Here is a 12,362-nt window from a genome sequence, read left to right as displayed (position 1 = left end):
TCACTGCTTTCACCCTTTCTGAACCACAAAAACCAACTCAGTGGCAGGGGCATAATCTCTGTGGCTTTGCTCTGCTAGTATTACTGAAACAGTAAGTTATTAGTTACCTGTTATAGAGGGATGTCCTGCAGTGTCTGCATTTCCGATTTCCAAATCCTGACAGTCCACCCAGTTACCTACGTACTGTGTAGCCTGTCAGCCAAACTCTCAGTTTCCTCGAATACCCTGGGTTCATCTGGATGCAGCTCCATTTCCTTCGCTCAGGCTGCAGCTGGATTCATTTCTTGCAGGTGTAGTTTTCAGGGATACCGGTGGTCTCTTTGCCTTGACACACCCTGTAGGAATAGTTCTCCGCTTTCCTGCCTGGCATTCCAACTGTTCTAACTGTGAAAAAGAAAGAAAAGGAATTGCCCAAACTCTAATGAAAAGCTCCAATTCCGCTCACTGAACGCTCTCTGATTTAAAATCTCAACTTCCCACTCTATCTCTGGCTCACTCACGTGATGTCTGCTCCACTGAACCCTTGGCAAGCAGATAATTGCTCCGCAAACAGAGGCGTTCACAAATTCGTGACTGAACCCGCTCACTTCTTTCAAAATCTCTTTCCTAATACGAACACTTCAATGCCTATTAGTGATATGTGGCGTGCAGAATATGCTTGCTCAGTCCATGTTCGTGGTAGATTTGTACCCATCCCTCCGCTCCTCAATATATTCCCCATTTTTCATTACAGAGCGTGACTGAGCTTGCGAAGAAGGGAAACAGAGCGGGCGCTTCCAAACTCCTCCTGGATCTGGTGATGGAGAAGGGCTCCGGGGCCCGGACGGTGATGTGGGAATCCTTTGTAAAACTACACCACCATTTACCGAAGCTGAGCAGAATACTGAATGAAATACGGGAACGAGGTACGGTGAACAATACACTGTGTGTTACAGATGTAAATGCTGATGAATTTACAGTATTACACAGAACAGACTTCATGCAGATTACTCTGTTTGAACAGGTGACGGCCAGTTCACCTACATGGACACTGAGCGGGGTTTATCTGAACTGCCCAAGCATCTGAAAGGTAAGCGATGGAATGGAAATCTCAAAGTCATTATTTCATTCTGAGTCTCTGAGTTCTTGTCTTTGGAGATTGTTAGAGTTTGGCTGAAGCTGGAGGACAGGAAACCAATTGCATGTGTGACAACACGTCGCATGTTCCGGGCCTCGGGCTGCGACCCAGAGATCTCTGTGACATTTATAAGCAGACTTTTCCGTCAGTCAGAGGAAGCCTCGGCGTTCCCTCTTTCCCTAGCGCCGAATATCCCGAGATCTGACCAAGCTGAAGCCAAACCATTCCAATTGGAACATCCACCACTGGTACGGGAAATACCACACCTCGGATCTGAAGATGAGATGAGATTTGCTGTTATTCCTCCATAATACCACAAGGCATGGGAGCAGAACTAGGTCATCCAGCTCACCGAGTCTGGTCCGCCATTACATCATGGCTGATCCCGGGTCCGACTCAAACACATACATCTGATTCTCACCATATCATTTGATGTTCTGACCTGTCAGGACACGATCGGCTTCCGACCTAAATATACCCACGAAATTGGCCTCCAGCGCAGTCTGTGCCTGAGTATTCTATAAAATCACTACTCGCTGGCAAAAAGATTTCATCTTTGTAGGGGCATCAGCTCCGGAGTTCGAAGCAAAGGCTCCCGAGTTCCAATCCAGCCGTTTGCCTTACACGCTTTCCATCCGTACTGTGTAGAGCGTCGAGCTAGCAACCTGGTCTCGTAAAAATAAGAAAGCCTGCTAAAAACAACGCCGTCACGACGGCGTCCCAATTACTCCATTCGGAGTTAAGCGCCTTCTCCTTCTTCTCCTTCTTCTTCTTCTCCTTCTCCTTCTTCTTCTTCTTCTTCTTCTTCTTCTTCTTCTTCTTCTTCTTCTTCTTCTTCTTCTTCTTCTTCTTCTTCTTCTTCTTCTTCTTCTTCTTCTTCTTCTTCTTCTTCTCCTTCTTCTTCTTCTGTTCTAAAGGATCACCCTTCAATTTTGAGGCTGGAGCCTCTAGCTATGGAAATATCCACCATAGAAATCACCACATCCACAATATTTTGGTCTTTCAACATTCTGTAGGTTTCATGTAGATCACCCTGCATTATTTTAAATTCCAGTGAGTACAGACCCAAAGTTGCCAAACCTCTCCACATATGTTAACCACTTCATTTCCAGAATCATCCACATGAATCTCCTCCGGACTTTCTCCAATGACACACATAATTGCAAAGATATGGAGCCCATAACTGTTGACAGTACACCAAGTGCGGCCTGCTTAGTGTCCATAAAACCTCAGCGTTATGGCATTGCGTTTATATTCTGTTCCCCCTTCAAATAAATGGCAACATTGCATTTGCCTTCTTTACCACAGATTCAACCTGAAAATTAACCTTCTGGGAGCCTTGCACTAGGACTCCTAAGTTTCTCTGCACCTGTGATATTTGAACCTTCTCCCCATTTCTACTTTTACCAAAATGCATTTCAGCCATTTCCCAACGCGGTATTGTATATGCACTTTTTTTTATTGACGTTTCTTACAATTTACCTAAGTCCTACTCCATTCACGTTGGTGCGTGGCCTAGTGGACAAGGCATCAGACTAGTAACCTGAAGGTCATTGGTTCGAGCCTCAGCTGAGGCAGCGTGTTTGTGTCCTTGAGCAAGACACTTAACAACACATTGCTCTGCGACGACACCGGTGCCAAGCTGCACGGGTCCTAGTGCCCTTCTCTTGGACAACATCGGTGGCGTGGATAGAAGAAGGCCTGTAGCTTGGGCAACTGCCGGTCTCCCATACAACCCTGCCCAGGCCTGCGCCCTGGAAACCCCAGGCGCAGATCCATGGTCTCTCGAGGAGACCGACGGATGCCACACACACTCCATTCACATTGTTTCTTCAAGTACTTACTAACTACCCCTCCAGCGTTCTTCATATCTTCCACAAACCTTGCCACAAAGCCATCAATTTAATTATCTAAATCATTGACAATCAATGTAAAAAGCAGCTCTTCCCCTGAGGAACTCCAGTTGTCACCAGCAACGAACTAGAAAAGGCCCTTTTTATTCCCACTCACTCCGTCCCACCTGTCAGCCATTCTGCTATCCATGACGTTATCTTTCTTGTAATGCCATAGGATTTTATTTTGTTAAGCAGTCTTCTGTGTGGCTCCTTATCAAATGTTTTCCGAAAATCCAAGTAAATGAAGTCCACTGCCTCTGCTTTGTCTTCGATAAACTCCAACAGATTTGTCACACAAGATTTTCCTTTACAAAATCAATGCTGACTTTGGCTTATTTTGATCATTAGTTCTCATCAATAATAGAGTCGAACATTTTCCCAACCGCTATGGTTAGGCGAACTGGCCTATAATTTCCACACGTTTCCCTTCCTCCCGTCTTAAGGAGATGAGTGACACTTGCAATCCTCCAGTTCCTCGAGGCCATATCAGAATCAAGTTAGTACTGAAAGATCATGAGCAATGCATCCGTTATTTCTTCAGCAAACTCTCTCGGGACTCTGGAATATAGTCCATCTGGCCCAGTTGACTTATTCACCTTCAAATTTTTAGGTTTCCACAGATGACTTTTTCCTTTGTAATAGTGATGACAGTCACTGCTTCTTCCTGTCACTCACGGTACTCTGGTACACTGATAGTGTCTTCCACAGCGAAGGCATATACAAAGTACGCAGTAGCCGCATAGGACACTGATCAGACCCTACTGGGAGTACTTTGCTCAGTTCTGGTCACTCCACCACCGGAAGGATGTGGAAACTCTAGAAAGGGTGCAGTGGAGATTAACAAGGAGGTTGCCTGGATTGGGGAACATGCCTTATCAAAACATATTGAGTGAACTCAGCTTTTTTCTCCTTGGAGCGGCGTACGATGAGAAGTGATCTGATAGAGGTGTATAAGATGATGAGAGGCATTGATTGTCTGGATAGTCAGAGGCTTTTTCCCAGGGCTGAAACGGCTGATACGAGGGAGCGCAGATTTAAGGTGCTTGGAATTGGAGAGGAGAAGTCAAGTGTAAGTTTTTATGCAGAGATTGGTGAGTGCGTGGAATGGGCTGCCAGCGATGGTGATGGAGGCGGATTCGATAGGGTCTTTTAAGAGACTCCTGGATAGGTACATGAGCTTAGAAAAATAGAAGGCTATGGATAACGTTAGGTAACTTCTAATGTAAGTACGTGTTCGACAGAGCATTGTGGACCGAAGGGCCTGTATTATGTTATAGGTTTTCTATTTCTCTAAAGTTCATCTGCTAATTATTTGTCCCGCATTTCGACTTCACCAATATTATTTCCCATGGCCCAATATCAACTCTCAACTCTATTTTACTCTTTATATAACTGAACAAAAACAAATGCTATCCTGCTTTACATATTGGCTAGTCTAGCGTCATATTTCATCTTTACCTTTCTTATAGCTTTTCAGTTGCCTTTTGTTAGTTTTTAAATGTTTTCCCATTATCCAGCTTCCCACTGACTTTTGATTCCGTTTAGGCACACAGACACACACACACACACACACACACACACACACACACACACACACACACACACACACACACACACACACACACACACACACACACACACACACACACACACACACACACACACACACACACACACACACACACACACACAACAAACAAAAGGCAATCAATAGAGATCACCAGCATTTCATTCGAAGTGGCACTGATGATATTGCCTAGCTGGTTAATGAAATATCTGCAAGCTAACAAACCAGCTCGCCGAGCCACACAAAATCAAGATCTGAGTTATTACACAACACTCAATCTAAGCTCGTTTTTCCCCAAGTAAGCTCGAGCACAATCACAATACAGACCCTTTCCTGTGACCCGACAACTGAAGTAGGCTTAATTTTTCTATTCCCTTTCTACATTGAAGTCCCCCAGTAAAAAAAAAGTATCATTACCCCTATTACTCGTACATGCCTTTTCCAGGTCCTTTACAATCTCAATTCCACATCTTAGCGCCTATTTTGAGGACTATATATGATTCCTATAATGTTTCTTGTTACCCTTGTAATTTATTATCTGCACCCACAATGATTCAACATTCTCTGACCCTATGTCCCCTCGTTCTGAAGATGTAATTCCATCTCGAAAATACAACCACACCACCGCCTAAGTCTTTCTGCCTGTCCTTTCGATACAAAATATACCCTTTGATGTAAGTCTCCCAATCAAGCCCTTATTTCTGCCAATACTCAGTTACGCCCACAACGTCATACCGACGAAAATCGCATGTTGCCTCTGTGGTACAATTTAATACTCGGCTGAGTCGGCATTTAAACCGAGCGGCACATCCTCAGCTCTATCATACTGGTTTCCATCACCATGCCTTATTAGTTTAAAACACTTGCAACAGCTCTAATAAATCTGCCAGCAAGAATATTGTGCACCCCTCGTATTCAAACGCAACCCATCACCTTTGTACAGTTCCCACCTGCCCCAGAAGTGCTCACAACTATTCGGAAATCTGACTCCCGTCCCCCTAATATAATTTTTTGGCCACACGTTTATCTGATACCTCAATCTATGCTCTGTACCCTTGCTAGGTCGGTGGTACCAATACTTACCACGACTCCCGGTGGCTCGCCCTCCGTTTTCAGGATATTGTGAATGTGTCCAGAAAAATCGGGCCCAGGAACCTGGGAGGCAAAGTACCATCTGTGACTTCTTTTTGTGTCCACAGAATAGCACATGACTATAGAGTCCCCTATTACTGCCCACATCCTCTTCAGTTTCCTGCTCTTCCACGTAACATCAGGAATTGCCTCAGTTCACGCACCAGATTCTCGGAACAGAGGGGACTGCAGAGATGGGGTGGGAGCAAATTGCCTGAGTTCATGTACTAGCTCCTTGGAGCAGAGGATACTGTTCAGGTGTGTGGTAGCGTGTTACACAGTGCCAAGCTCAGACTGGAATTCGAAACAGAAATTATGTTATTTTTCTTTGGCTCAGCACCGAGAGTTTAAACCTAACGGAGTATCAAGGTCTATTGTGAGAAAAGCAAAACAGAGAAGTATGTTCCACCCACCCCCCGCCCACTGTAACCCTCTGCAGTGTTGCACATTTCAGCAGAAGCTGAGCAGTGAAACCAGCCGCTCCACACAACACTCTCCTCTCCAGAATCACGTGTGCACTTGGTGCTTGCTGGAACACCGGGGAATCTGCAAACTACCAACAGAGCGGAGAGCGGAGACTTTAATAGCGAATCTGAATCAGATCAGAATTGTTTCTGCAAGATCGTTCACTTTCTGACACTCTTATCTCTGATTTCCCGATTTCACCCAAAAAATGTCGTTAACAAGTGTATTTTTTGTAACCCCCCCGGCTCACTTCAGGCTCGCTCAGCTCGCTTCCGTCTAGGGGGAGCAGCCTTCGGCCCCGCCAAACTGGGTAATCAGCTTGTGTAGATGTTGTGTGATGGCCCCAACCCCGCCAAATAACAGACAGTACAACATATGCAATTAAATGATTACACTTTATATATATTACTAGAACTAAGTGATTAATAAGGATACAGTATATATGAAGGAAAATAAAATAAAAAAGGCGCCAAACTTATCAAAGTTCAAACCACTTCGTGCACAACCGTTGGAGCTCAATTAACGAAGTCTTCCGGCCACCATTCGATTCCCTCAGACCTCCTCGACTCGCAGCTCAGCACCACCCGAAGTGATCAACTAAACCCATTTGACCTTGTCTCCTCTCAACGCCGAAACTCCTGGCCTCGGAACCCCGCTTGGGGTCCTTTCCTCACCCAGCTCACAGCATCGCGCCATCTATCTCTGACCCCCCTCGCGCTGACTCCCCAAAAGCCCGCCAACAATAGCTTACAGACCCAGAAGAGAGAATAACATTAATCCCAATTGGTTAAAAAACGAATACAATTCTCGTCATCAGTAAATTTAACCCAAACTGCGAGAGAAAGCACTTATCATAACAAAGAAGCATTCCTGCTTTTAACAAAACAAAGAAGCCATTTTGATTAACATACGCAGTTACAAAAGAACCCCCTTACGTTTTTAAATTTGCAAAATGTGTTCATTGTTCTGTTCATCAGATTAAGCATTGATAACTTATTTATGTCCGTTCGAAGATGTTCGACGGAAACACATGGAGACTCTGCGGGCACGGACTGAAACATTGAGAGCGAACACAATCCTGATGAGGGAGAAGGTGAAGGTTTTCCAGCTGGTTGATCGATACGCTGAGCTCACGGTCATTTCCACTGTTCAAGACTGGGCACTGGTGGAACATGAGCTGCTGGCAAGAGGCAGAGACCACGAGGAGTGGAGAGAGAAACATCTCCAAGGAGAGCTGGACAAAATCCGGACGGATGAGTTTTTCCAGATGCGCTTTGTTAAAAAACTGGGAAGATCATTCTGTGGAAACAAATCCGGGAGGATCGCAGCAGTGGCCGGGGTCGCGGGGATCGGGAAAACAACAATGATACAAAAGATTGTTTACGACTGGGCCAGGGGAAAAATATACCAACAGTTCCAGTTTGTCTTCAGTTTCAAATTCCGAGATTTAAACAACTTTAACTGCGGAATAAACCTGAGGGAACTGATACTGCATCAGTATCCTTACTTTTTGAATTGCCTGAGAGAGGTCTGGAAACACCCAGAGGTGTTGCTTTTTATATTTGATGGTCTGGATGAATTCGAGGACAGACTCAATTTTGCTGATGGTCGGAGAGACACAGAATCACAGTATACAGATCCTGAATTCCGGTGCAAGGTGTCTGACATTGTGTACAGTTTAATCCAGGGTAAGCTGCTCCCAGGCTGTTCAGTGCTGGTAACCACACGCCCCACTGCGTTACATTTCTTGGAAAAGGCAGAGATTTGTACCTGGGCTGAAATCCTGGGATTTGTTGGCGAGGAATGGAAGGAATTTTTCATCAGGTATTTTGAAGATGACACGGCGACGGCAGCTGTTTTCAAACACGTGGAGGAGAACGAGATCCTGTACACCATGAGCTACAACCCCTCCTACTGCCGGATCCTCGCTCTGGCACTGGGCCCGTTCTTCACACAAAGAGTCAAGGACCCGCAGCGAGTTCCCAAGACCATCACCCAAGTGTACTCCTATTATATTATCAACATCCTGAAAAACCACGGCCGTGAGATTGAGAACCCCCGTGATGTGTTCCTCAGGGTTGGTCAGATGGCCTTCAGAGGAATGTCCGAGAAGAAGATTGTGTTTACAGATAGAGATTTGATCAACTACAATCTGCAGCCTTCCCAGTTCCTGTCGGGCTTCCTAGAGGAGCTTTTGGAGAGAGAGGATTCTGCCCTTTGTGTGGTGTACACATTCCCACACCTCACTATCCAAGAGTTTGTAGCTGCACTCGCAATATTTATGAATCCATATCCCGGGGATATCCTGAAATCCCTCACTGAAGCCTGCAATATGACAGATGGGCGATTTGAGTTATTTCTCCGTTTTCTTGCTGGTCTCTCCTCGCCAATAACAGCTCGGGGCCTGGAGGAGTTTCTGGGTCCATTTCCTCATGAAACAACCTGCCGGGTGATTGACTGGGTGAAGGAGGAGGTTAAACGCCAGAGTGGAAACACAAGGAGTGAAGCTGGTAAAAGGAACACATTGCACTACCTGTTTGAGTCTCAGAATCGTGGGCTGGCTCAGGCCACAATGGGATCTGTGGAAACACTTTCATTCCGTGGAATGACACTGACCCCGATTGACTGCACGGTCCTGTCTCATGTCATCGGGCTCTGCGATACAATAAAACATCTCGACCTGGAGAGCTGCCACATTCAGTGTGATGGAATCCAGCGGCTGGCTCCCGGACTGCACAAGTGCCTGGAGTTGGGGTAATTTGATTTATCTCTCACTCTGAACTGTGAAACAGCTCTATTGTCTTATTTCAATGTAAAAGGATTTGGGTAAAACAGTAGTAGATCAGATTATGAAGAGTTGTGAAAAATGCCCAGACATTGCCCAGGTCAGTAATTCCTCAAGGACAGGAAAGTTCTGGAGTTCTTTGTGAAGGGTTGTTATAGAGTTCATCAGATCCGTGAACAACGGCCAATGGCTTAATGGTAGTAAATCACAGGAATGGCCGTGTTTCTCGCTGCCCCTGACACGTCCATTGACAATGTTCCTTCTCACTGTTAATGACACCCATAGTGACACTGACTACAGCGGGTGGGTCACAGATTTGCACCCCCTTCCCGGTGAGGGACAGGAGACCGTCAGCAGACTGTCCGAGTGGGGAGAGAAATACCATTGAGTGATAGTCCTCCCCTGCCGTTCCCCGCGTGTGCCTATCACCATCAGTCCACCTTTGTGACTTTGCTCACTACCAGATATCCACACCACATGGCTTCATCTCATCTCCCATTGTGGTCCTCAGTTCGGACGCACCTCTCGTGTACGACCTATTTCTGGATCATCTCATCCCATTGGATTACAGTTTCTCATCGTTATACTGATATGGGATCTCTCATCCCAATCCTCTCCCCACTTTTGGATCTCTGTTCCCCGTTCCCCTTTAGGGAGATTGGGAGTTTTCTCTCCCTATCCCTTTGCCTCAGGTGGGATCTCTTCCTCCATCTCCCATAGACATTTCCCCAGTCACAAACCATTCTCTCACTTTTCATCACGCCCCTCCTGACCATCTCACATCAGGAACGTTTACCTCACCATTGGGGAATGAGACGGAATATGTGCAGTTTACAAGGTCACACCGACAGACTAAATTACTGACATTTGGTGAATGCCCTGGAGCTGGGTAGTGAGGGACGTTGACAGTGATGGGAACTCCGATTGGCGATTTACTGAAGGGTTTAATGTTTCCTGCAATATCCGAGTGAGAGAAATTCCCTCAGACCTACAGTTTGAATCACTTTGTTCATCAATTTTTCTGTTTGTGTTTAGACTCGGGGGGAATGAACTGGGAGATTCAGGAGTGAAACTGCTGTCTGCGTCTCTGAGGAACCCGGAGTGTAAAATACAGAGACTGTGGTAAGTACCGGACTGTGGGAGATTGTGTTTACTCTCACTGGTTGACTGACATGGAACATTAATGTGATCAGTAATTGTGTTACTGATAAACACTGGGGATTTGTACTGTCCCCTGTCTCCCTGTGACCTTCACCTTCACTCTCTCTCAATCCCAGGCTGCAGAGAGTCAGTCTCACAGATTCTGTTGCCGAGGATCTCGCCTCCGCACTCAGTACAAACACATCACTGACGGGGCTGGACCTGAGTGAAAATGAACTGGGAGATTCAGGAGTGAAACTGGTGTCTGCGGCTCTGAGGAACCCGGAGTGTAAAATACAGACACTACGGTAAGCACCAGACTGTGGGAGATTGTGTTTACAGTCACTGAGTGTTTGAAAGTGAACACTAATGTGATCAGTAATTTAGTTACTGATAAAATCTGGTGGGTTGTACCGTCTCCTGTCTCTCTGTGTCCTTCACCCTCACTCTCTCTCATCTCCAGGCTGTACCGTGTCCGTCTCACAGATTCTAGTGCTAAGGATCTCGTCTCCGCTCTCAATACAAACCCATCACTGACGGTGCTGAGCCTGAATTCAAACTCGCTCACAGACCGATCTGTCCCTGCTCTCCGCCACCTCATACTGACCCTCCCGAGTCTGGAATGGATCAGGTGAGTGTTTGTGTGAATGTTCAATCTGGTAAAATATCAGCGGATCTGCGGATTTTCTGGTGATTGTTGTCTGTGAATGTTGTTGAAATATTACCACTGGTCCCCTGTTACTGACACTGTTCTGTAATCTGTTTAATTCATCTTTATTCTTCCATCTGTTTCAGCCTGTGGAGCAATAATTTCAGTCGGGCCGGGAGGAAGGAATTGAAATCCCTACAGGAACCCAGACGCGGACTGGCAGTGGCCGTGTGAACATCTGAATGTGTGGACATCCCCGCCCTCCCCTTTAACTCCCTCCCCCCCATTCAACAGCAGCCCTTACCTTTAATGGCCGCTCGCCGGTTTTAAATCACAACCGTTCGAACGGAACTGGCTCCGGTCTCGCGCTCTGTGACATCGGAAGCGATCTCGCAGTGACGTAATCCGCCTGTTGTCTGGCGGCGCTGCTTCCTTCCGCGGGATGTCCGGCTTCGAGACTGCCCCTGGTGAGACCGTGGGTAATTACACAGACAAGAATAGGCCGGGACCGGGGCTCAGTCTGGGACTGCCGTGTCCCTGGATGGGATTATCCGGATAGAATGCTTTTCTTCACTTTGCTGAGGACGGTGCATTGGGCAGTCTGGCCGATATAATGATGTTAATTTGACAGATCCCTCGGCAGTGACCGTGGATCTGCAGCGATCCAAGACACGGACCTGAAGTGTGATTTTATTATCAACCGTTCCCCGGTGCAGAGTGGCGGTGATAAAGCGGGACTGATTATTCAACCTGTTACTCACTGTGGCCGGTCAGTTAATTGTGTGTGACTGTGTGAATCGGGAGCAGCTTAATTATTCCCGCAAGTAAGAAGCTCACATGTTCTTTAATTTAGATTTGTCATGATGAAATCAATAAATCGCAGTAAGTTCCTGTCTTGGTCTCAGAATTGAGTCTCATTAGAGGAGAAACACACTCCCAGCGTCGGACACAGAGGGAAGCTCCCTCCACACCGTCCCTTCACACATGTCCAGGTTCACACACACAGTGAAGCTCCCTCTGCACGATCCTATCACTTCACTCACAGGAGCAGACAGAGACCGAAGCTCATGGCGCACTCTCGCCGGTCAGACACAGAGTGAAGCTTCCACCATATCTTCCCATCACACACAACACGGATCACTAACAGATTGAAGCTCCCTCCACACCATCCTATCACACGCACCCCGTATCAGAAACTGGGAGAAGCGCCCTCCACACCATCTGATCACACACCCACAGGGACAAACGTAGGGAATTCTCTCCACACCATTCCATGATGCAATCCCAAGTACAGTCATTGAGAAAATCTCACGCCCGGTGTCACAAATCAATATTCTTCTGTCAGAGACAGAGTGAGGCTCCCTCCACCGTCACATCACACACTCACATGGGCAGACGTTGAGAGAATCTCTCTCCGCCCCACCCAACGTCACACTTGCCGGTTCAGGAACAGGGTGAAACTTCCTCCACACCGCCCCATCAAACTCAACATGGGGTAGAAACAGTGAAGCTCCCTTTAAATCGTCCTCAAATCCCACACTGCCAAGATCAGACAGAGAGTGAAGCTCGCTAAACAGCGCGTCATATCAGACACCCCGGTTCAGATACAATGC

The 12,362-nt window shown here is 46.6% G+C and overlaps 1 protein-coding gene across 1 annotated transcript in view; it reads left to right on the top strand.

Annotated features, from left to right (window-relative positions):
* Window positions 1–11,585, top strand: part of LOC140724101 (NACHT, LRR and PYD domains-containing protein 12-like) — a 45,227-nt gene extending 33,642 nt beyond the window's left edge. The window contains exons 6-12 of the mRNA XM_073038587.1: window positions 734–905; window positions 1,004–1,069; window positions 7,189–8,929; window positions 9,996–10,082; window positions 10,238–10,408; window positions 10,564–10,731; window positions 10,896–11,585. Coding sequence (XP_072894688.1) covers window positions 734–905; window positions 1,004–1,069; window positions 7,189–8,929; window positions 9,996–10,082; window positions 10,238–10,408; window positions 10,564–10,731; window positions 10,896–10,983 — 2,493 coding nt within the window. The 3' untranslated portion in view covers window positions 10,984–11,585. The remainder of the gene's footprint in view (window positions 1–733; window positions 906–1,003; window positions 1,070–7,188; window positions 8,930–9,995; window positions 10,083–10,237; window positions 10,409–10,563; window positions 10,732–10,895) is intronic.
* Window positions 11,586–12,362: the final 777 nt, after the last annotated feature.

This window comes from Hemitrygon akajei, unplaced genomic scaffold (genome assembly GCF_048418815.1).
Source record: "Hemitrygon akajei unplaced genomic scaffold, sHemAka1.3 Scf000161, whole genome shotgun sequence".
In the NCBI taxonomy this organism is placed as follows: domain Eukaryota; kingdom Metazoa; phylum Chordata; class Chondrichthyes; order Myliobatiformes; family Dasyatidae; genus Hemitrygon; species Hemitrygon akajei.
The sequence above is the reverse complement of the archived record's forward strand: the minus strand, read 5'-3'. Positions and strand labels throughout refer to the sequence as shown.